Below are 21,430 nucleotides of genomic sequence, written 5' to 3'. Positions count from 1 at the left end.
CAGTAATTATGCCAAATTCATGCACATTTCTATAGTTGTTTCCATAACTGATATAACTCTGTAGTTTGCAGATCTTCTTTCCTTTCCCCTGCTCTCATCACCTCTAGGCTGTGGCTACCAGCCAGCTCAACATCTGTGGATAACCTTTAAAAACCATTAAGTTAATATGTTCCAAAGAAGTGGACTCAATTATTTGTAAGCTAGAAAAATGCACAATCATTGGTAACAATAGTGTACAGATCAGTCATAAATGTAAAGAAAAGTCATTTCTTTGGTCTAACCTATGCATATTGTCATTTTATATAAAGAAGCTCATCCAAATATTGTTTGACATATCTTTATCTTCATACAATCGACTGTAAACCAGAAAAGATGAAAGATGTGCTAGGAAACAGTGTGGCGCCCCTGAGGCTTCTGTCACCACACAGTATTGCATCTGTTTTAAGGTGTAATTCTTATCCTGGCTAGGAGGAGGTTTACCGCTGGTGCTTGTAGCTTACACAATACACTTACATAAATACCCATTTAGTGAGCCAGCACTTACATTACTCAGGAAGCCAGGCTGGGAAATTCCCAGGCAGGATGAGTCATCAAAAAGGTGGGGGCTTCCTGGGAAGTGAGCAAACACACTTAGTTTCACTTTAGAAGGAGTTTTACCTCAAAACAGTTTGGACGCAGAAGAGAGCAGACAGCCTTAGGAGAGCAGCATTTAGCAGACTGGTCCTGGGGACGGGAGGCTGTAGGAATTAGTTCCAGGACCAGGGGCCATGACACTGCACTGAGTTTGCACAGGACAAACTGTGAAAAGCAGGAGATGACCAAATGGAGCTGTGAGACAGAGGAGCAGCTCAGTAGCTGAAGGTTGAGCCCCCAACAGCCCCTTCGGGACCAGCGCCAGTCAGGGTGCAGAGCCCTCGGTTAGGGGAACCTTCATGGACTCTAACAAATCTGCAGGGAAAGGGGATTTCACATCCCATTGCCCACCACCAAAGTCCCTGGGCGCAGCAGATAGAGACAGATGACATGGTCACGGTCGGGTCCATAACAAGTTTTGATCTGCCTGCTTATGGGACAGCAACCAAAGACAGGGACACTGGAGTCCCCAAGTAGCTTCACGCCACGGGGATCCATACTACAAGGTGCAAGGAGGAAGGTCTCACACGCTTCACAACACCGGTGGTGACCTCTGCTTCATTCCGGATTGGCTGGGGCCCATCATGGCAATGACTGCTACTCTGTGGGCACAGCACATGAACTTTGAATAAAAACACCTGGAATCGCAGCCCCTGTGTGAGACTCTGATCTGCCGGCACCTCCGCCCCGCGCTTCGGCGTCAATGGCCCTTCCCCTGTCACCACCGTCCTCCCCAAGGCTCGCTCCACCTATGGGGAGCTGGACTATCTGAGCTGCGGTAACATCAGCCCGGGAGGAGAGCGGCATCTCACAGCGGCGGCTAATCCTTGGCCGCGCACCACGGGTGGCGCTGCAAAGCAAACCCTCATCCCTCTTTTTGACTCTCTTTGCCTGTAGCCAACGGGGCCACGGAGCCAGGTTAGGCCATTCACAGAAACCCCACAAAACCACTGGCCCAGTGACGAGTTATGCCCTGCAGGTCCCGTGGGGTGCTACAACCGCGCTTAAGAAAATGGTTGGTTGATTTTGTACAGCAAGGATTATTCCATTCATTAAGCTATAGTGTTAATGTCTTTTATTGACTTCCATTTATGCTGAACCGATGTGCACTCTCTTATACACCTAGCGTAAGCCAAAAATGTCGTTTTACCACACATTTGGTCATGGCAATGCCAATTTGTCATGTCTTTTTTCCCCACTGTATAAGAAAGCACAGTGGAAAGTATAGACTATGTGTAAACATTTCTTGCAATGGGTAGTGATGGTCAGTAAAATGCCTATGAAGTGGCATAAGTCAGGAATATATATCTGAGAATATTCTGCTTATGGTGTGCTGAAGGATGACTCTCCCTTTTTAGATGTTCTGATATTGATGCAGAGTTAAATTTACAATTGGTCAAGAAAGGTTTGGATAAATAGATTTTATGATGAGCTGGAATAAAAACATGGCAGCAAAGTGTTTAGAAACCTACCTCTATTTTTGGACTCTCTTCATGTTCACTTGCAGTTGAAAATCTTCCCCTTCAACAAATGACAATTTGTCAGTAATGCCAAGTACAGGATTATCTTATCATGTGGACAATAAGGCTCTTCATATCTCTTATCGAAAGTGATTACCTTCCATAATTGGATTACAATTCAGGGTCTTCTTTCCTCCAGAAAGCCTTTAGGCTTAGGAGCAGATCTCTGTAGCTCGCAATCTTTATAAACAGCCGCATCGGGATCAAGAAGAGTTTAACCTCACAGGCATATCCTATTCTTTAAACCATTTCCTGGCCATTTGTACCATATCACATCATTGCACTTTAGCTTCAAATTTAATTGTAGGAGAAAAATAAATATATACCTAGTTTCCAACTCTAAAATTGTCTTTGTCATGATAAAAAAAAACGTGTTCAATAGAACAACATTCTGTATCTCTTACTCAATTTGTAGAATTGTTGTATCATATGAAATTTACTGGCTGATCATTCTAGCTTTTGGTAGGGGCTGGGCTCTTGATGGATCAACAAAGATATGTTGATAGGGAATTTAGATTCTGAGACCCAATGGTGAAAGTGATGATGTAAAGCATTGTATAAGAAATAGTGCTATATAAGGAGTAATATACATAAAGACCATATTTTTGAGACTATAAGGGTATGGCCACACTGTCCGGATTAGCAGCGTTTTGGACGCAGTATGTTTTCCCTGAATACAAAACACTGTCTTCCTCAGTGTAAACACAATGGATGGGATTTATAGAAATCCAATGCCCACCGTGCTTCTTTTTTTTTTGCAGCATAAACTGACAAGTGGCACAGTTTTCCAAACCATAGCATGTCAATTTATGCTTGCAGAGAGTAGAGTGTTCTCGGCGGGAGAAGGCAGCGAAAATCCGCTGCGCACAGGACCTTGATGATAATCACAGATGCTGCATTCTCCTGCTGAGAACACTCACGTCTCTGCAAGAGAAGACACACTGCATCTAAAATGCAGCGTGTCCTTATTGTGGGAACATACCTATGACGCATAATGGACCATTCAACACACCTAGATTTTAGAGAAGTAAAAAAGGGAAAATAAAATTGAAGCAAAAATAGTTGTCATGACATACTGTTATGGGGGGAAGGGTTCTCCTGCTGACACTGTTATGGGGGATCAGTTGCTGACTCTCTTATGGGGGTAATGTCCCCCAATTCTGTACTAATATCCCTCATTTTGCTCCCCATCCAGATGTACAGTTAGGTCCAGAAATATTTGGACAGTGACACAATTTTCGCGAGTTGGGCTCTGCATGCCACCATATTGGATTTGAAATGAAATCTCTACAACAGAATTCAAGTGCAGATTGTAACGTTTAATTTGAAGGTTTGAACAAAAGTATCTGATAGAAATTGTAGGAATTGTACACATTTCTTTACAAACACTCGACATTTTAGGAGGTCAAAAGTAATTGGACAAATAAACCAAACCCAAACAAAATATTTTTATTTTCAATATTTTGTTGCGAATCCTTTGGAGGTAATCACTGCCTTAAGTCTGGAACCCATGGACATCACCAAACGCTGGGTTTCCTCCTTCTTAATGCTTTGCCAGGCCTTTACAGCCGCAGCCTTCAGGTCTTGCTTGTTTGTGGGTCTTTACGTCTTAAGTCTAGATTTGAGCAAGTGAAATGCATGCTCAATTGGGTTAAGATCTGGTGATTGACTTGGCCATTGCAGAATGTTCCACTTTTTTGCACTCATGAACTCCTGGGTAGCTTTGGCTGTTTGCTTGGGGTCATTGTCCATCTGTACTATGAAGCGCCGTCCGATCAACTTTGCGGCATTTGGCTGAATCTGGGCTGAAAGTATATCCCGGTACACTTCAGAATTCATCCGGCTACTCTTGTCTGCTGTTATGTCATCAATAAACACAAGTGACCCAGTGCCATTGAAAGCCATGCATGACCATGCCATCACGTTGCCTCCACCATGTTTTACAGAGGATGTGGTGTGCCTTGGATCATGTGCCGTTCCCTTTCTTCTCCAAACTTTTTTATTCCCATCATTCTGGTACAGTTTGATCTTTGTCTCATCTGTCCATAGAATACTTTTCCAGAACTGAGCTGGCTTCATGAGGTGTTTTTCAGCAAATTTAACTCTGGCCTGTCTATTTTTGGAATTGATGAATGGTTTGCATCTAGATGTGAACCCTTTGTATTTACTTTTCATGGAGTCTTCTCTTTACTGTTGACTTAGAGACAGATACACCTACTTCACTGAGAGTTTTCTGAACTTCAGTTGATGTTGTGAACGGGTTCTTCTTCACCAAAGAAAGTATGCGGTGATCATCTACCACTGTTGTCATCCGTGGACGCCCAGGCCTTTTTGAGTTCCCAAGCTCACCAGTCAATTCCTTTTTTCTCAGAATGTACCCGACTGTTGATTTTGCTACTCCAAGCATGTCTGCTATCTCTCTGATGGATTTTTTTCTTTTTTTTCAGCCTCAGGATGTTCTGCTTCACCTCAATTGAGAGTTCCTTAGACCGCATGTTGTCTGGTCACAGCAACAGCTTCCAAATGCAAAACCACACACCTGTAATCAACCCCAGACCTTTTAACTACTTCATTGATTACAGGTTAACGAGGGAGACTCCTTCAGAGTTAATTGCAGCCCTTAGAGTCCCTTGTCCAATTAATTTTGGTCCCTTGAAAAAGAGGAGGCTATGCATTACAGAGCTATGATTCCTAAACCCCTTCTCTGATTTGGATGTGAAAACTCTCATATTGCAGCTGGGAGTGTGCACTTTCAGCCCATATTATATATATAATTGTATTTCTGAACATGTTTTTGTAAACAGCTAAAATAACAAAACTTGTGTCACTGTCCAAATATTTCTGGACCTAACTGTATATGTCTTTCATCCTGGTGTATATGTCACTCATCCTGGTATATATGCCCCCATAATGGGCCCATCCTGGTATATATGGATCCTGTTATGCCGCATTCATAAAAACTTAAACCATTATATTTAGCTTCCCTACGTTTTCTGTATCGACAGGGTCTTGTGATGCTGGCACCTGACTTTGACGTGTAAGTCATAGGCAGCGTATGATGTCACTGCCATGTGCCCCCAAGTCACAGGCACACTGAAGGCTGGAGCAGGGTCACTACTGCAGGAACCCGGCGGCAGCAGGAGCAGTGAATATTAATTTCCCCATTAAAGGGAAATGAATATTCGCTGCTCCCCTCTCCCTTAATCCATCCCACCTCTTGGCGCTGGTGGGAGTGATGGTAAAAATGTTCAGGCAATTACTGTAGCTGACCTCTGTGCCGAGAGGTCGGCGGTATTATGGGCATGGAGAGCATTCAGTATTAATTTTCCTTTTAATGGGGAAATTAATATTCTCTGCTCCTGCCGACGCTAGCTTCCTGCAGCGGCAACAACCATGATCCTGCCTCCTGTGGCCCTGTGCCACCACTGCCGCACCCCCGCATCTGCCCAGGTACATTCTGACTATGACACCCCCTATTTTCCGAAAAAATGGTAATAAGTCTTCACAGATATCAGCATATTCCATTTTTGCTAATAACCAAGGCTAGAGTAAAATGCTGACTGCCTGCAGACATCAATACATGTAGCATGATCGTTTTCTATGTCACAGTCTACAGGGGATGGGTGAGGATACAGTAGGTGAGGACAGACCTGGTCGGGCAGTAGTAAACTAGTCTGAGGGTTATTGTAGGTTGTTGGCTTGTTGGAAGATGTGGGTCTTTAGGTTCCTTTTAAAGCTATAAAGATGTATTGAGAAATTTTGATCTTATTTAGTTAAAAAAAAGATCTGAATATTAAAGCCAGGCACTCAAAATAGAGTTCACATGAAGTGGCCAGCCACTAAACATAGAGAGCAGGAAAATAAAGGCCTTATAGATCATAACACATTCTGTAGCTTAAATTTAATGCCCCTCTCATCTGACTTGCCACATGAATGGAGTGGCACGTAACAACTCACCCATAAGTCACCACATTTGATCTTATTGCCTAGTCTATAGTCTCATGAACACCCGCGAAATCCATCTGCACATGTGCAAACTCTGTGAATCTTGGTAGAGCCCATGCCCAAAGTCTGTGATTCTTGGTCGAGCCCATGCCCAAAGTCTGATTCTTGGTCGAGCCCTTATACATGCCCCTCCAGCTCCAGAGTGGCGGAGTGCAGACGGGTTTACTTCATCAGGGGAATGCTTTTCAAAATGAAAGCAAATTTGCAGAATTTGAGATGGCGATAGTTATATTCGTAGTCTTCCTCTCATCCCCTCACCCATACTGTAGAACCATACATGAAGTGGAAATTTCTTTTAATACTTAAATATGCTCCACTTTATTCCACGCCATTGCCCCTCCAAATGTGATTGATCAAGTGGCATATGAAGATGTCATTCACATATAATGTAGATTGTGCTCAGCACATTTCTTCATAATATGATAATGATGCGTACATGAAGTAACTCTAGCCCCATCGTTCTCCTGCAACCTTACATAGATGCATTTCTCATTTTCTATTTGGCTTCTTATGTTAGTCTGTCAACAGACTGATTGCTTCTGCCACTGTGGTAACCGTGGTAACGCGGGTCACTACCTTGTTACATAGGTGAAGTGACTGGCTGGCTTCACGTTGCACAGAGTCAATATCGAATGTAGACATAAGCCTGTACTTGTGAAGAAAAAAAGAAATCTATCACTTCTATCCATGCTTTGCTAACTCGATACTATATCATCATGGCATAATTTACAGCATTCACTACCTCTGCATGGTACGCGTTAAGAGAAATGCAAAAATTGCATCTAAGTTTTTATGAACGTTTTAATGGATATCGATTCTAGGTACTTGCACTTTCCTTGCTTCATGTCTGCAGGACACGTTTATTACCATATGCTCTTAAATATGACAAGATGGCCACTAAAGATGAAAGGATCCCAGCAAATTCTATTCACAGAGAAGATCTTGGTGAATTTGATTTCTTATTTTGTTCTGTGGAATCTCCAGACCCCAGAGTATAGTAAATGCAAGATATAATAAATAAACAAAATGGCTATACTCAATCACCTTTCTGTGTCGTCTGCTCCAATGGTGTAACTAGAGTTTGATGGGCCCCATGTACACCGGCATTTGGGGTCCAGGATAATGACGCTGACACTCTGGGTACGGGATAATGACGCTGACACTCGGGGTACGGGATAATTACGCTGACACACGGGGTACGGGATAATGACACCGACACTTGGGGTACAGGCTAATGACGCTGACACTTGGCTCTTACCCATAGCACCCAGGTTTCCCATGATCTGAAATCTCTCTATTAGCACCCAGCTTTCCTATGTTCTCATATCTATCTTGTCCTCGGCACCCAGCTTCCCTATGCTCTGCTATACATCTTTCCCTCAGCACTTAGCTTTCCCATATCAGAGCATGGGAAAGCTGGGTGCTGATGGAAAGAGCCTTTTTCCCTCAGCACAAAACGTTCCCATCCCATGCTTGTATCTTTGTCCCCCCTCGTATATAGTTCCCCAAATACTATACCGGCCCCCACATAGCCTTCCCTATAGTATAAATGGTCCCACATAACTCTTCATATATTAGAATGCACCTCCATAGTCCTCCATGTATTATAATGCATTTCCCATAGTTCTCCATGTATTATAATTCACCCCATAGTACTCAATATATTATACTGCACCACATACTCCTCCATATATTTTAATGCACCCCTATAGTCCTCCATGTATAAAGTAGCCCCCATAGCCCTCCAATTATAATGAATTTCCCATAGTTCTCCATGTATTATAATTCACCCCATAGTTCTCCATTTATATTATAATGCACCCCATAGTACTCCATATATCATACTGCACCACATAGTCCTCCATGTTTTATAATGCAACCCCATAGTCCATGTATAAGGTAGCCTCCATAGTCCTCCAACCTTCATATATCATAATGTAGCCCCCATAGTCCTATACACCGTTTGCAGAATTATTAGGCAAGTTGTATTTTAGAGGACATTTCTGTTTTTTTCTGTCAAGATGGGGGATGGGGTGCAGAGTGTACATTAATGAGAAAAAAAAATTGAACTTTTTTGAATTTACCAAATGGCTGCAATGAAACAGAGTGAAAAATGTAAAGGGGTCTGAATACTTTCCGTGTCCACTGTAATTATGAAGCTGGCTCACGAGCTGAGCCTGTTTCATATGTGACAGATGCTTGTAACTGTAGTGACCGGAATTTGCCCCAATTAACCATTTAATCGCCACTGTGACGGCAGCATTTAAATAACTCCTTTACGCACACTTGCTCCCACCGCCCCTTTTTCCTCCCCCATGACGAAAGTTCAGGTAACTGTTGAGCTACCAAAAAGACAAATAAAAACAACCAACCTGCAAAACAGTTGTGACTGCCTATTTTGAATCGAGCTCCACTCAATAATATACAGATACACCTATTCTTCCAGGTCTTTGTTGGGCTTGATCACTGTGAATTAACACCGCAAACAATCTAATGTTAGAGGATGTGCCACCTATTGAGAGGCTGTATTTTACTTACCAGCCGCTCCTATAAATTGCCTAATCTGCTCCAGCTCAACACAACCTACATGTGCACGCTCGATATTCCTTGAAAGCCAAGCAATTTTCTTTTTCTAGTAAAGGAAATTAACTTTCAACCTATCTATAAAAGTAATAATTCACCTTCTGTATTTTGTATAGAAAGAATAAGAGTTTTAGATGTGTCACGAGAGCGCAGTAACAAAAGGGAAATGAAATGTAGAGGAAATCAAATGTCAAAAGTTATCATAAAAGACAGCGGTTTTTGTTTGTTTTTTTCATTTGCCTTTCTACTTTTTCTACTATTGTTTTCCTCCCGCAGAGCAAAATATTACACAGATTATTTGTGTATCTTTTAAATTGTAAAATAAAGATAGAAAGACATGAAAAGCAAACCATTGCAGCTGTTGGCTTCCTTAGAGAAAACACTTCTTTTCTATGCTTGTAATGATGGATGTCTGGAAGATTGCATACTTCTGCTTAATTACACAATCATGCAACATTTGGGTTTATGAAAATATTCAAATCCAATGACTGATTCTTATGTTTCCTTATGTCCTGATTTTATAAAAACGCTTCAATTTTTAACCATTACATATTAATTTTGCACAAAGCGCTTGTGCAATAACGTACAAGCGAGATGAACAAGAAAAATCTTGTTATTGTAGCCAAAAATGTACACAGTATTATACTCGTATGTATACATTTATTGTACGTTCATTCTGCAACTTTATTGGAAATTAATTATTGCGCCTTTTCTCTTCAATGCTTCTACCAGAACACTACCACTATATTGCTAATTGCCAGAGATGTAGATAGGGGGTTAAGCTCAGGGGGGTGGGGGAACATCAGATTGGGCCTCCAACCAGGTAACACTCTATATAACTACAGTGGTGCAGCTTAATCCTGAATATAGGGAAACCTCAGTAGATGACTGTTATTTTTAAAAATTAACCTCCCACAGAAATTACTATAAAGACACATCTTACTTCTCATATTTCTCGCACTGTCCTCATCTATTCCCAACCTGCACAAACTCTTCATCCTACTGACACCCCAATACAAAGCCATTGCTATTACAGCTCCTGCTGTGTGGTACAATACTAGTGTTTCTCTTAGTGCCCCACATAAAAATGCTGACCACTGTTTCCCTTGCATAGTAAAATGCCTCCTTTCTGCCCTCTAGATGGTAAAATTGCCCCCTCAAAATTATTCATGCCCTCTGCAAGTGTCCACATTTTGCCCCTAGAAAGTAATAAGCATCCTGTGCCCTTTTGACTGTTACAGTGCCCTTATAACAATAATGGGTTTTAAGCATTCAATTAACATTTAATAATGTCTCCTAATTCCCCAACCTATACCTCCCTTATACACAGTATGGCGGACCAATACCTCCCCTTTAACAGTATGGTGGAGCCACACCTCCCCTATGCACCGTGTAAAGGGCCCACACCACTGCTATACGTAGTATCATGGGCTCACCGCTCCCCTATGCACCGTATGGTGGCCCCACTGCTCCCCTGTACAGAGTATAATGGGCTCACACATCTCCCCTACACACATTATGGTGGATACACAGCTACCTTATACACAGTTTCCATCTACACAGTATGATGGACTCAGAAATTACCCAAAATACAGCATACTGGCCTCCACTCTGTATCATAGCTCCACAGCAGCTGATACACTGTTTAATATCCTTCACAGTAGCCCCCAAACAGTATATTGACCATCACATTAGCTCACACATTATATAATGGCCCCCGAAGAAGTCCCCACACTTTGACGGTCCCCCACAGTAGTCCCCATACTGTATAATGATTCCCACAGTAGCTCTAAAACTGTATAATGGCTCCCACATCATGTTTTGGCCCCAAAGGTAGGTCCCAAACTGTATAATGACCCCCGCATTAGCACCCACACTGTAAAATGACCCCCACATTAGCTCCCATTCTGTATAATGACGCATTAACCCCCATGCTGTATAATGTTCACTGAATTGGCTCCCACACTGTATAAGGGCTTCACACAATCTGTAAGTGCTTACCATACTGTATAAGGGCCCAACAATGTATAAGGGCCCCCCACACTGTACAAGGTATCCACCTACTGTATAGGGCCCCCCCATAGTACTACCTATAATGTATAAGGGGCCCCCACAGTACTCTTTGCAATGTAAGAGGGTCTCCCATATTTTATTATACCCCCACAGTCCTACCACACTTTTTAATAAAAATAAAAAAACCCCCATCATACACTCACCTAACCCAGGATCCTGAATGATGGGTCCAGCCCTGGCAGATCATTGCTCTGTCATCGCACGCACAAGACATCAGAGTCCTGGTATAGCGCAATGATGTTTAAGATGTGCAGATAGACTTACAAATAGATTGCTATTGAAAGCAGACTATAGCTCTAAGCCTGATATAGACGCAGCCCTGCTTGCTAAGCTTTCTTGTGTTCTCTTTAGACGCTTGCTTGGTAGCTTGTAATGTTACATAACAGGAGCTTAGTTGGTAGATCAGCTTTGTCATAATAAACACAGCGTTTTCTAAATGTGGTTGATTCATTTATCGTTGGTGCTGATAGAAAAATGCAACACGATGTGGCCGGGAATGTTATGGTGCCTGTATGAGTTATGATTTCATTTGTGTTGATGTAGATTTCAGGCATTTAGTTGTTTCCTATGAAATCATTTGAATACTGTGTGCTAAATAGATTTGGGTGTTTGCTATCACAATCTGTAGCAAAGCTTCAAAGGGAATCTGTCAGCAGGTTTTTGCTATTAAGTCTCAGAGCATTTTATAATAATGGGGTACAGATTCCAGGGATATGTTACTTGATGTAGTTTCAATGCAATCAGTGTTTTATCAGAAGATTACCACTACAGGACTAGGCGTCGCGTTCAAGTTAGACCAGCCAACCTATGTTACCCTGTGCTCATCGCTTATTTGAAAGCTTGCTGACTATGCACAGTGTACACAGGAAGCTGCCCATCGTGAGTGTGGGCAAGGTTATAAACCCCTTTTTAAAGGGGAATTTGGCAGCAAGGTTTCAACCCACCCCCCAAACTATTTATATTCGCATGTAGCTTTTTCAGAGTCAAATTCAGTAATACCTTTTATGTTCTTCCATTACTGAAAAATTCAGCATTTAAATCGATATGCGAATGAGGTTGAAGGACTATGATAGATCCAAAGCCTCCGCCACTCCAGCTCTATTCCCCACCCAGTGCTGCTTCCTCCTGCTTGACTGACCGACTCTATACCATGTGACTTCAGACAAACGAGCCGCCAGTCAAGCAGAAGGAAGCTGCACTAGACGATAAATAGAGCTGGAGGCTTCATAACTACCATTGTCCTCCAGCCTCATTTGCTTATCAATTCAAATGCTGATTTCTCAGCAATGGAGGAACGGGCTGCTCATGTAATGATATATTTCTGAACATATATTTAAAAAATCTTCTAGTTTGGTGTATAAAATCCTGCTGAGTCCCTTTAATCAGAAGACAACTGTAAAAAAAATATAGGCAGTTATAACATTGAGACAGGTTAAAACATAATAAACTATGTATGAAAAATATAACCAGCATGTATGTTATACTTACTTTTTTTTCCCAAGATTTCACTTTTATGTTCTCAGTTCAAGTATTTTCTCCATTTTTATACTTTGTTTCATTATTTTTTTTTTTAGACCCCAAGATAGCTACAGAGGCTGATACTGAAATCTCTGCAGAGTGGGAAATCAAGACAATCACAAGCACTTTGAAGACCTATTTAAGGTATTTTGAAACTGCACTATTGTAAAACAGAATATGATTGGTGAATGAAGTACTGGAGTTCACAAACATATTGTATATGTGTTCTATTATAGCCATTGTTCCTTTTAAGAGCAGGAGTATGATTATATAACAGTCAGTTGTTCATCAGTTTCTCTTTGGTGATCCATATGCTTAATACATAAGTATATGTCTTACTGCCACCTACCAAATATCTCAAAGTTTTAAGGGTTATACTTCGCTTACACTTGTGATTAAAAACTTCAAGTGCAATCCAATAAAAAATCGGATTGCGCTAAGAGCAATGTCATTCAAGGAGGCAGTGTCCATCTGCAAAAATCTTCTACAGCTCTAATTTGGCTTAGTTAAAGGGAACCTGTCACCAGATTTGGCAACTATAAGCTGCGACCACCACCAGTGAGCTCTTATATACAGCATTCTAGATCTGCCCTTGGTGTTGGGGAGTGTTTTTTTAAAATTGAAGTATTTGTGTGGGTTTTTTTTTCTTTTGGCTTACTGGGTTAGTCATGGGGGTGTCTGATAGGCACCTCTCAATTACAAACTCAGCTGCTTGATGCCAGTTAACAATACTCAGCTGATATCAGTCCTAAAGACCATTACTTCGATTGCCACCACACCAGGACAATCGGGAAGAGCTGAGGTGAAGTGCCAGAATTGGTGCATTTTATGTAAAAACCATGGACTTTCCAAGCCTGATAATATCAGCCTGCAGCTGTGTCTGCTTTACCTTTGCTGGTTACCAAGAATAGAGGGACCTCACATAAAAGGCACTAAATGGTGCAAGTGTATAATATGTAAGGGGGGTTGTGACATTATAAATCAGCAGGATATATGTACATCCATCCATCTATCTATCTATCATTTAGATTTCATTGCTTTTTAATTTCTGATAGCTAGCAAGAATGTACATAGTGTTCTGATGTTAAAGCATTGCATATAGATGGCGTCATGCATGTCATACCGATGCTCGGTGAAAAAAAAAATTGCACACTCGCATAGCAATTGCATGACATATGCAATAACATACTCATGACATTCATCCCCCTTTCGGTATGAGTATCAGAGCGATTATTTATACGCCTGTGGGAGAAAACCTTGTCTTCAGTGGCAGGCAACTGTCCGGTCCCTCTCACTTCCTTGCTACTGGGGGTGAGCAATCCTCTTTTATTGACCATTTTATTATTATTATTATTATTATTTATTTATTTATTTATAGAGCACCATTGATTCCATGGTGCTGTACATGAGAAGGGGGTTACATACAGAACACATATACAAGTTACAATAGACAGACTAGTACAGAGGGAAGAGGGCCCTGCCCTTGCAGGCTTACATTCTAAAGGATTTTGGGGAGGAGACAGTAGGTGGGGTGGAGGGGTCGGGCGGCAGCTCCGCACGGTGGTCGGGCGGCAGCTCCGTGCGGTGGTGGGTCGGCAGCTCCGCACGGTGGTGGGGTGGCAGCTCCGCACGGTGGTGAAGCAGTGAGGTCATTGATGGTTATAGGCATTTCTGAACAGATGAGTCTTTAGGTTCCGTTTGAAGTTTGCAAGTGTAGTAGATAATCTGACGTGTTGAGGCAGTGAGTTCCAGAAGACTGGGGATGTTCGGGAGAAGTCTTGGAGGCGGTTGCATGAGGAGCGAATGAGAGAGGAGGAGAGAAGGAGATCTTGGGAGGACCGGAGATTACGTTTTGGAGTGTAGCGAGAGATTAGTTCAGAGATATATGGAGGAGACAATTTGTGGATGGCTTTGTAAGTCAGTATTAGTAGTTTGAATTGGATACGATGGAAGATGGGGAGCCAGTGAAGGGACATGCAGAGAGGAGAAGCAGGGTGGTAGTGAGGCGAGAGGTGGATCAGTCAGGCAGCAGAATTAAGGATGGACTGGAGAGGGGCGAGCGTGTTAGCAGGGAGACCACAGAGGAGGATGTTGCAGTAGTCGAGGCAGGAGATTATGAGAGCATGCACTAGCATTTTTGTAGATTGAGAATTGAGGAAGGGACGGATTCTGGAAATATTTTTGAGTTGAAGATGACAGGAGGTGGTGAGGGATTGAATGTGTGGTATGAAGGACAAGGCAGAGTCAAAGGTCACTCCGAGGCACCGAACGTTGGGTGCTGGGGAGAGCGTGATGTTATTTATTGTAATAGATAGATCAGGTAGAGCGTGTAGGTGAGATGGAGGAAAGATGATCATTCTGGTTTAGTAGCATCATTCTACTTGTTGACCTTATGTGACTGTGACACTTTAATGGTCTGTCAGTGCTTGTACTGAAGTCTTCACTGATACCACTATATTTTTTTGAAGCGAAAAGTGCCTTTGAGCAAACACATAACTGAGAAAGTGAGAGCTGACTGGTCTCTAAGGAGTTAACTCCACTCCCAGAATCTACTTGCTGCTCACACTAGGCCTGAGTCTTGTCATTGATCTTCCTAATAAGCTGTACAGTATGTAAGATAAATGCTCTCTGAGCAAAAGTAAGTCAGTTGTTAACTTATTTTCATGCAGTCTAATTAACTATACTAATTTCATAACCTAATACCTCTTTAATGTAGTTTAAAATTGTTTTCAAGTTAGTCATTTTAAAAACATACGTGAAGAAAAAATAGAGTATTTCAAACCATATGTGCAATGTTTAAACCATTACCGCACTATTGGTTACCTACAAACGGTGGAAAGAAGGTTAAACATGGTGCAAATATTTGTAGTCTGTAACTGTGGACATAATTTATATCCTATTTTATGTAAATGAACTCTATTTGTAGTCACCATTTTGTAAGAGAAAATATCTCTTTAGCAGTTCCTTCTAAATGTTCCACCATCAATCTTCTGCTTTACTACTGAGAACTGAGCGACTTTTATCACCTTCCGGTCGTGGTGTTTTTCCTTTGTTCCGTTATTGTTCTTCCCTCCCTTCTTTCAAGAGCCATAACTTTGTTTATTTTTCCTTCCTCTTAGCCGTACGAGGGCTTGTTTTGCGTATGATAAATTGTATATTTGACTAAAACCAATAACTTTGAGAGGCCTAGGTGTCAGAAAATACCCAAGAGTGACACCATTCTAAAAACTGTAGCCCTCAAACTGCTAAAAAACACATTCAAGAAGATTATTAACCCTTTTGCTGCTTTCCAGGAGCTAAAGGCAATGTGGAAGGGAAAAATGAAAATGTAACTTTTTCCAACAAATATTTTGCTTTAGCCCAAATGTTTTAATTTTTACAAGGATAACAGGATAAAATGGACCGTACAATGCATTTATCAATTTCTGCTGAGTATGATACCCCATATTTGATTAAAAACTACTATTTGGGGTGCATGGCAGGGCTCGGAAGGGAAAGAGCACTCTTTTATTTTTGAAACACCTTTTTGGCATGAATAGATTGTTGGTATGTCACATTTGAAGATGCCCTGTCTTGCAAAAAAAACCACAAGTGAACAGATTCTGGAAAATACACCTCTCTAGGAATTCATCTCGTGGAGTAGTGAGCAATATTAACTGTCAGGTGATTCATGGAATTGTATAACAGTGAACTGTGAAAATAAAAAAAAATACCAATTTTTCCTCTAAAATGTTGCTTTGTCCTCAGTTTTCATTTTCAAAAAGGGTAATAAGAGAAAATGGACCATACAATTTATTACAGATTTTCTTTTGAGTTCTCTAATAATGTAAAGCACTGAAGGGAGTAGCGCCATATTGTAGTTCAGATTTAGTTGGAATGGTTTGCAGGTGCCATGTCACCTTGGCAGAACCCCGGAGGTGCCAGAATAGCAGAAATTCCCCACAAGTGATCTCATTTTATAAATTGCACCCGTCATTTAATTAATCTAGGGGTGCAGTAAGCATATTGACACTATAGTTGTATTACAATATGTTATACTATTGGGCGGTGAAGAAAACATAATTATATTTTTACCACTAAAATGTTGTTTTAAACCAAGATTTCCAATTTTCACAAAAGGAATAGGTAAAAAAGGCCACATAATGTCTTGCACAATTTCTGCTGAACGTGGCAAAACTCCACTGTGCAGTGCTGTCTAGTCAAACTACAGGGCTCAGAAAAGTAGGAGCGCAATTTTACTTTTGAAGCACAGATATCCTAGAATAGTTTGTGGATTCCATTTGCAGAGACCCCAAGTTCCAGAACAGCAGAAACCCTCTCAAATAACCATATATTGGAATCACTCAGGGAATTCATCTACAGGTGTAGTGATGATTTTGTCTCTGGAAACACCCATGGAGTCAAACACCGTGAATGTTGCAGAATTATAAATTGCAAATAAGCCCTTGTGGTGCCCAGTACATTGCAATGCCTGTACTTTGTGTCCAGTTCATGCTTGTAGAGACATAAACACCATAAATAAAAGGCGTTTTCCGGTTTATTTTGCATTTTTTTTTTTTGTCATTTCACTACTGGACAACAATTGGGGCAGGTAAGTAGATAGCGACTACCTACCTGCGATGGTGTCAGCCCCTCTCTCCGGCTGAGAGCGGTCATGCGACTGCTCCTGCCATGATTTTGCTGCTTCCTGTGACGTCACGTCAACAGGGGCAGGACCTTGTTGACGGGCAATACAGCCGACTTCATGTTACCGCCCTGCTGGGTGGGAACAGTGTGTTGAGTCCCCACCACCCTTCCCCGCATCCTCCCACACATTCCATAGTGCAGTGGTCTCAAAGACACTGCCGGTAGGGTGCATGCAGCCCCCGATGCTTCTTGCAGCGTGCAGGTCTGTGGCCCCCTTGCTGATCGCTGTCTGTGCTAGGGCCTCTGACAGCACTTTATATTAGGTTCCCGGGTGCTGTGCAGGGTCGAGCTCTGTATACAGCTACTGCAATGATCAGCCACTGGCTTATCAGAGGCCAGCAGCGGATCACTGGAGAAGCTGTATGGAGAGTTCATCCCTGCGCAGTGCCCAGGAATCTGTCCTCTGATATAAAGCGCTGTCAGCTACAACTCCTGATGCTGCTTGCGGTCCGCAGTCCTGTGGCCCCCTTGCTGATCGCTGCCTGTGCTGGGGCCGCACAGTCAGTGCTTTATATCAGAGGACAGATTCTCTGGCGCTGCTCAGACGTGAGCTCTGAATACAGCGATCACAATAAGCAGCCGCCGGCCAATCAGAGGTCAGCAGCTGATCACTAGAGAAGCTGTATAGAGAGTGCGTCCCTGCGCAGCGCCCGGAAATCTGTCCTCTGATATAAAGCACTGTCAGCAGTGGCCCCTGCACCAGCAATGTTCAAGAAGCAGGAAACAGGGCACCAAAGGAACGAGTACAGGTGAGAAGGATTTGTCTTTGTGTTGTTTTTTTTTTTGCATGTGTGAAGACTGGCACAATAGGGGACAATACTACAGAATGGAGCATTGCTTCAAGAAGAGGACCCCAAGGGGAGGGGACATTCCTACAGGATGAGCAGAAGGATGGGGCACATTTATTACAAGTTGGGCACAAGGATGGGGCACATTATTACAGTATATGTGCCCATTTTGTCCTCTGCTAGAGGTCTGTGCTGGGCAGACTACTGACAGCAAATGTGTGTGCACAGGGCAGGGCTGGACAGTGAGGCTAGGCGGTGCCATCTCTGACTGTGAGGTTTGGCAATCAAGGAAAGGAAAAAGGCAAGTTTGCTTGAGCTGCAGGTAAATAAAGTGTCATCAGAGAATAAAGTGATAATTCAAGTGGAACAAAAGTCAGAAACGAAAAAATAATGTAGGGATGTTTTATATGACAATGCAGAACAGATTAGCTTAACATTTTTTTTGGAGTTTGTCAGACAACTCCTTTAAGTGGGCTCCACACTGGATTTCTTTTTTGGGGGGAGCCATAGCGCTTTTCCAGAGCCTTTGTACTACCAGTACTGTGGAGGCCCATATATTTCAATTAACAAATGACGGACCTGAGTGGGGACTTGTTTTTTTGTGTGTTAAGTTGAATGCTATTTGGAGGCAATTTGGAGTAGAGAACACTTTGAATTGTTTCACATTTATCTTGTGCTCGCTGCCGGACACTTACAAGTGCATCTCAATGAATTAGAATATCATCAAAAAGTTAATTTATTTCAGTAATTCAATACAAAGAGAAACACATATATAGAGTAATTACACACAGTGATCGATTTCAAATGTTTATTTCTCTTAATGTTAATGACTATGGCTTACAACCAATGAAAACCCAAGTCATTATCTCAGAAAATTAGAATAATTACCACAAACACCTGCAAAGGCTTCCTAAGCCTTTAAAATGGTCCTTTAGTCAGGTTCACTAAGGCTACACAATCATGGTGAAGACTGCTGACTTGACAGATGTCCAGAAGGCAGTCATTGACACACTCCAAAAGGAGAGTAAGCAACGAAAAATCATTGCTAAAGAAGCTGGCTGTTCACAAAGTGCTGTATCCAAGCATATTAATGGAAAGTTGAGTGGAAGGTAAAAGTGTGGTAGAAAAAGGTGCACAAGCAACCAGGATAACTGCAGCTTTGATAGGATTGTTAAGAAAAGACTATTCAAAAATTTGGGGGAGATTCACAAGGAGTAGACGACTGCTAGTGTCAGTGCTTCAAAAGCCACCACACACAGATGTATGCAGGACATGGGCTACAACTGTCGCATTCCTTTTGTCAAGCCACTCATGGCCAATAGACAATGCCAGAAGCGTCTTTACCTGGGCCAAGGAGAAAAAGAATTGGACTGTTACTCAGTGGTCTAAGGTGTTCTTTTCCGATGAAAGTAAATGTAGCATTTCATTTGGAAATCGCGGTCCCAGAGTCTGGAGGAAGAGTGGAGAGGCCACAATCCAAGCTGCTTCAGGTCTACTGTGAAATTTCCACATTCAGTGATGGTTTGGGGAGCCGTGTCATCTGCTGGTGTAGGTCCATTGTGTTTTATCAAGACTAAAGTCAGGGCAGCCATCAACCAGGAAATTTTAGAGCACTTCATGCTTCCCTCTGCTGACAAGCTTTTTGGAGATGAAAATTTCATTTTCCAGCAGAACTTGGCACCTGTCCACACTGCCAAAAGTACCAATACCTGGTTTAATAACCACAGTATCACTGTGCTTGATTGGCCAGCAAACTCGCCTGACCTAAACCTCATAGAGAATCTATGGGGTATTGTTAAGAGGAAGATGAGAGACACCAGACCCAACAATGCAGACGAGTTGAAGACTGCTATCAAAGCAACCTGGGCTTCCATAACACCTCAGCAGTGCCACAGGCTGATTGCCTCCATGCCACGCCACATTGATGCAAAAGGAGCCCCGACCTAGTATTGAGTGCATTTACTGTACAGACATTTCAGTAGGCCACCATGTCTGAGTTTAAAATCATTTTTTCAGTTGGTCTTATATAATATTCTAATTTTCTGAGATAATGTATTTTGGGTTTTCATTGGCTGTAAGCCATAATCAACATTAACAGAAATAAACACTTGATATAGATCATTCTGTGTGTAATGACTCTATATATAATGTGTTTGTTTCCCTTTTTGTATTGAATTACTGAAAGAAATTAACTTTTAGAGGATATTCCTTAATTATTGAGATGCACTTGTATGTCAGAGTTTACATCTACATCTCCAAAATACATGATTCAGGTGAAGCTCCCGACAGATCCATTTAATAATGAGGCAACAGAGTTACTCTACATTCTATTTGGCCTCTGTGTCCTTTTCAAAGGTGAACAAACTTTTGTTCACTGCACTTTTGAGCACGCCTAAAAAAAAACAAAACAAAAAACGCATATAAAGATGTTACACCGCCAGACCAATGGCTAGATGAGAGTTCAGAGTGAATCTATCTGCCTCACTACAGTGAATTTTCTGCCTAGGATTTTGTCTAAATCATGTTTTTCAGAGAGTTAGGGTAAGTTCACACAGTGCATTTTTCGCGGCGTTTTTGCGCGTTTTTCGGGTACGTTTTTGCTAAGAAAAGTGCATGAATTTGCTTCCCCAGCAAAGTCTGAGTTTTCACTTTTGCTCTCTGCACACAGCATTTTTTTTAGCTGCGTTTTTGTGGGCACCACAAAAACGCAGCATGTCAACTATTTTTGCGTTTTCCACCCATTGAGTTCAATGAGATGTTCGAAAACACAATGAAAGCCGCAAATTGCAAATATAGCTGCATTTTAGTGCGTTTTTATGTCTAAAAACGCAGCTATAAACGCAAGGAGTGGGTAGTAAAGTGACATGTACAGGAAGAAGATTTCTTCTGTCAGTAAACACAGAAGTGTGAATCCTCCCGGTACCGCCACCGCTGCTTCCATTTCCCGCCCGGTGCCATGTCCGCTCCCGTGCAGAGGTGGAAGCGGCTGCTAAATCAAAAGTGAACAGTAGAAAAATGTCATACTCGCCTGTCTGCAGACTCCCGCTGCCATGCTCCCAGCTCCTCTTCCTGGTACCGCCACCCCCCGCTCTGGCTGTGTGCCGGCTCCCAGGCACATATGATAGCTTCAGGACCTGGCGGTGATCACCTCATGCGGTCACCTGACGCATCAGCTGATCGTAAGTCTCGCGGTGACTGATTCCCCGGCGCTTGCAGTCAGTTCATGACAGCTGCAGACAGGCCGGGGTGATCTCCGGAGTTTAGGTGAGAGCACCGGAGATCACCCCAGCCTGTCTGCAGCTGTCATGAACTGAACCGAAAGTGCCAGGGAATCAATCACTCGGCGCCCACTGTAAAGTCCAGGCTGCACGCCGGAGCTCAGGTAAGAGCTCCAGAGTGCAGTGCAGGTACCTGAATCCAGGCTTGGCATTACTGGAGTTTCCTCCGGTAGCCAGTCCGACGCTGCACAGACGTGTATAGTTTTTTTTTTTTTTTGTTTTTTGCACTGATGCATCAGCTGATTGTATAAATAGCTTTTATACAATCAGCTGATGTGTCATGTGATTCACGGCCTTGAACCTGACACATCATCTGATCGCTTTGCCTTCCAGCAAACCGATCAGA

General features: G+C 42.3%; 1 protein-coding gene across 2 annotated transcripts in view; it reads left to right on the top strand.

Annotated features, from left to right (window-relative positions):
- Nucleotides 1–21,430, top strand: part of ARHGAP26 (Rho GTPase activating protein 26) — a 577,725-nt gene that overhangs the window by 316,815 nt on the left and 239,480 nt on the right. For both annotated transcript variants that reach the window (XM_075344594.1, XM_075344593.1), the window contains exon 15: nucleotides 12,389–12,476. In XM_075344594.1, the coding sequence (XP_075200709.1) occupies nucleotides 12,389–12,476 (88 nt within the window). The remainder of the gene's footprint in view (nucleotides 1–12,388; nucleotides 12,477–21,430) is intronic.

Source organism: Anomaloglossus baeobatrachus, chromosome 4 (assembly GCF_048569485.1).
Source record: "Anomaloglossus baeobatrachus isolate aAnoBae1 chromosome 4, aAnoBae1.hap1, whole genome shotgun sequence".
NCBI lineage: Eukaryota > Metazoa > Chordata > Amphibia > Anura > Aromobatidae > Anomaloglossus > Anomaloglossus baeobatrachus.
This window is presented reverse-complemented; position numbering and strand designations above follow the sequence as displayed.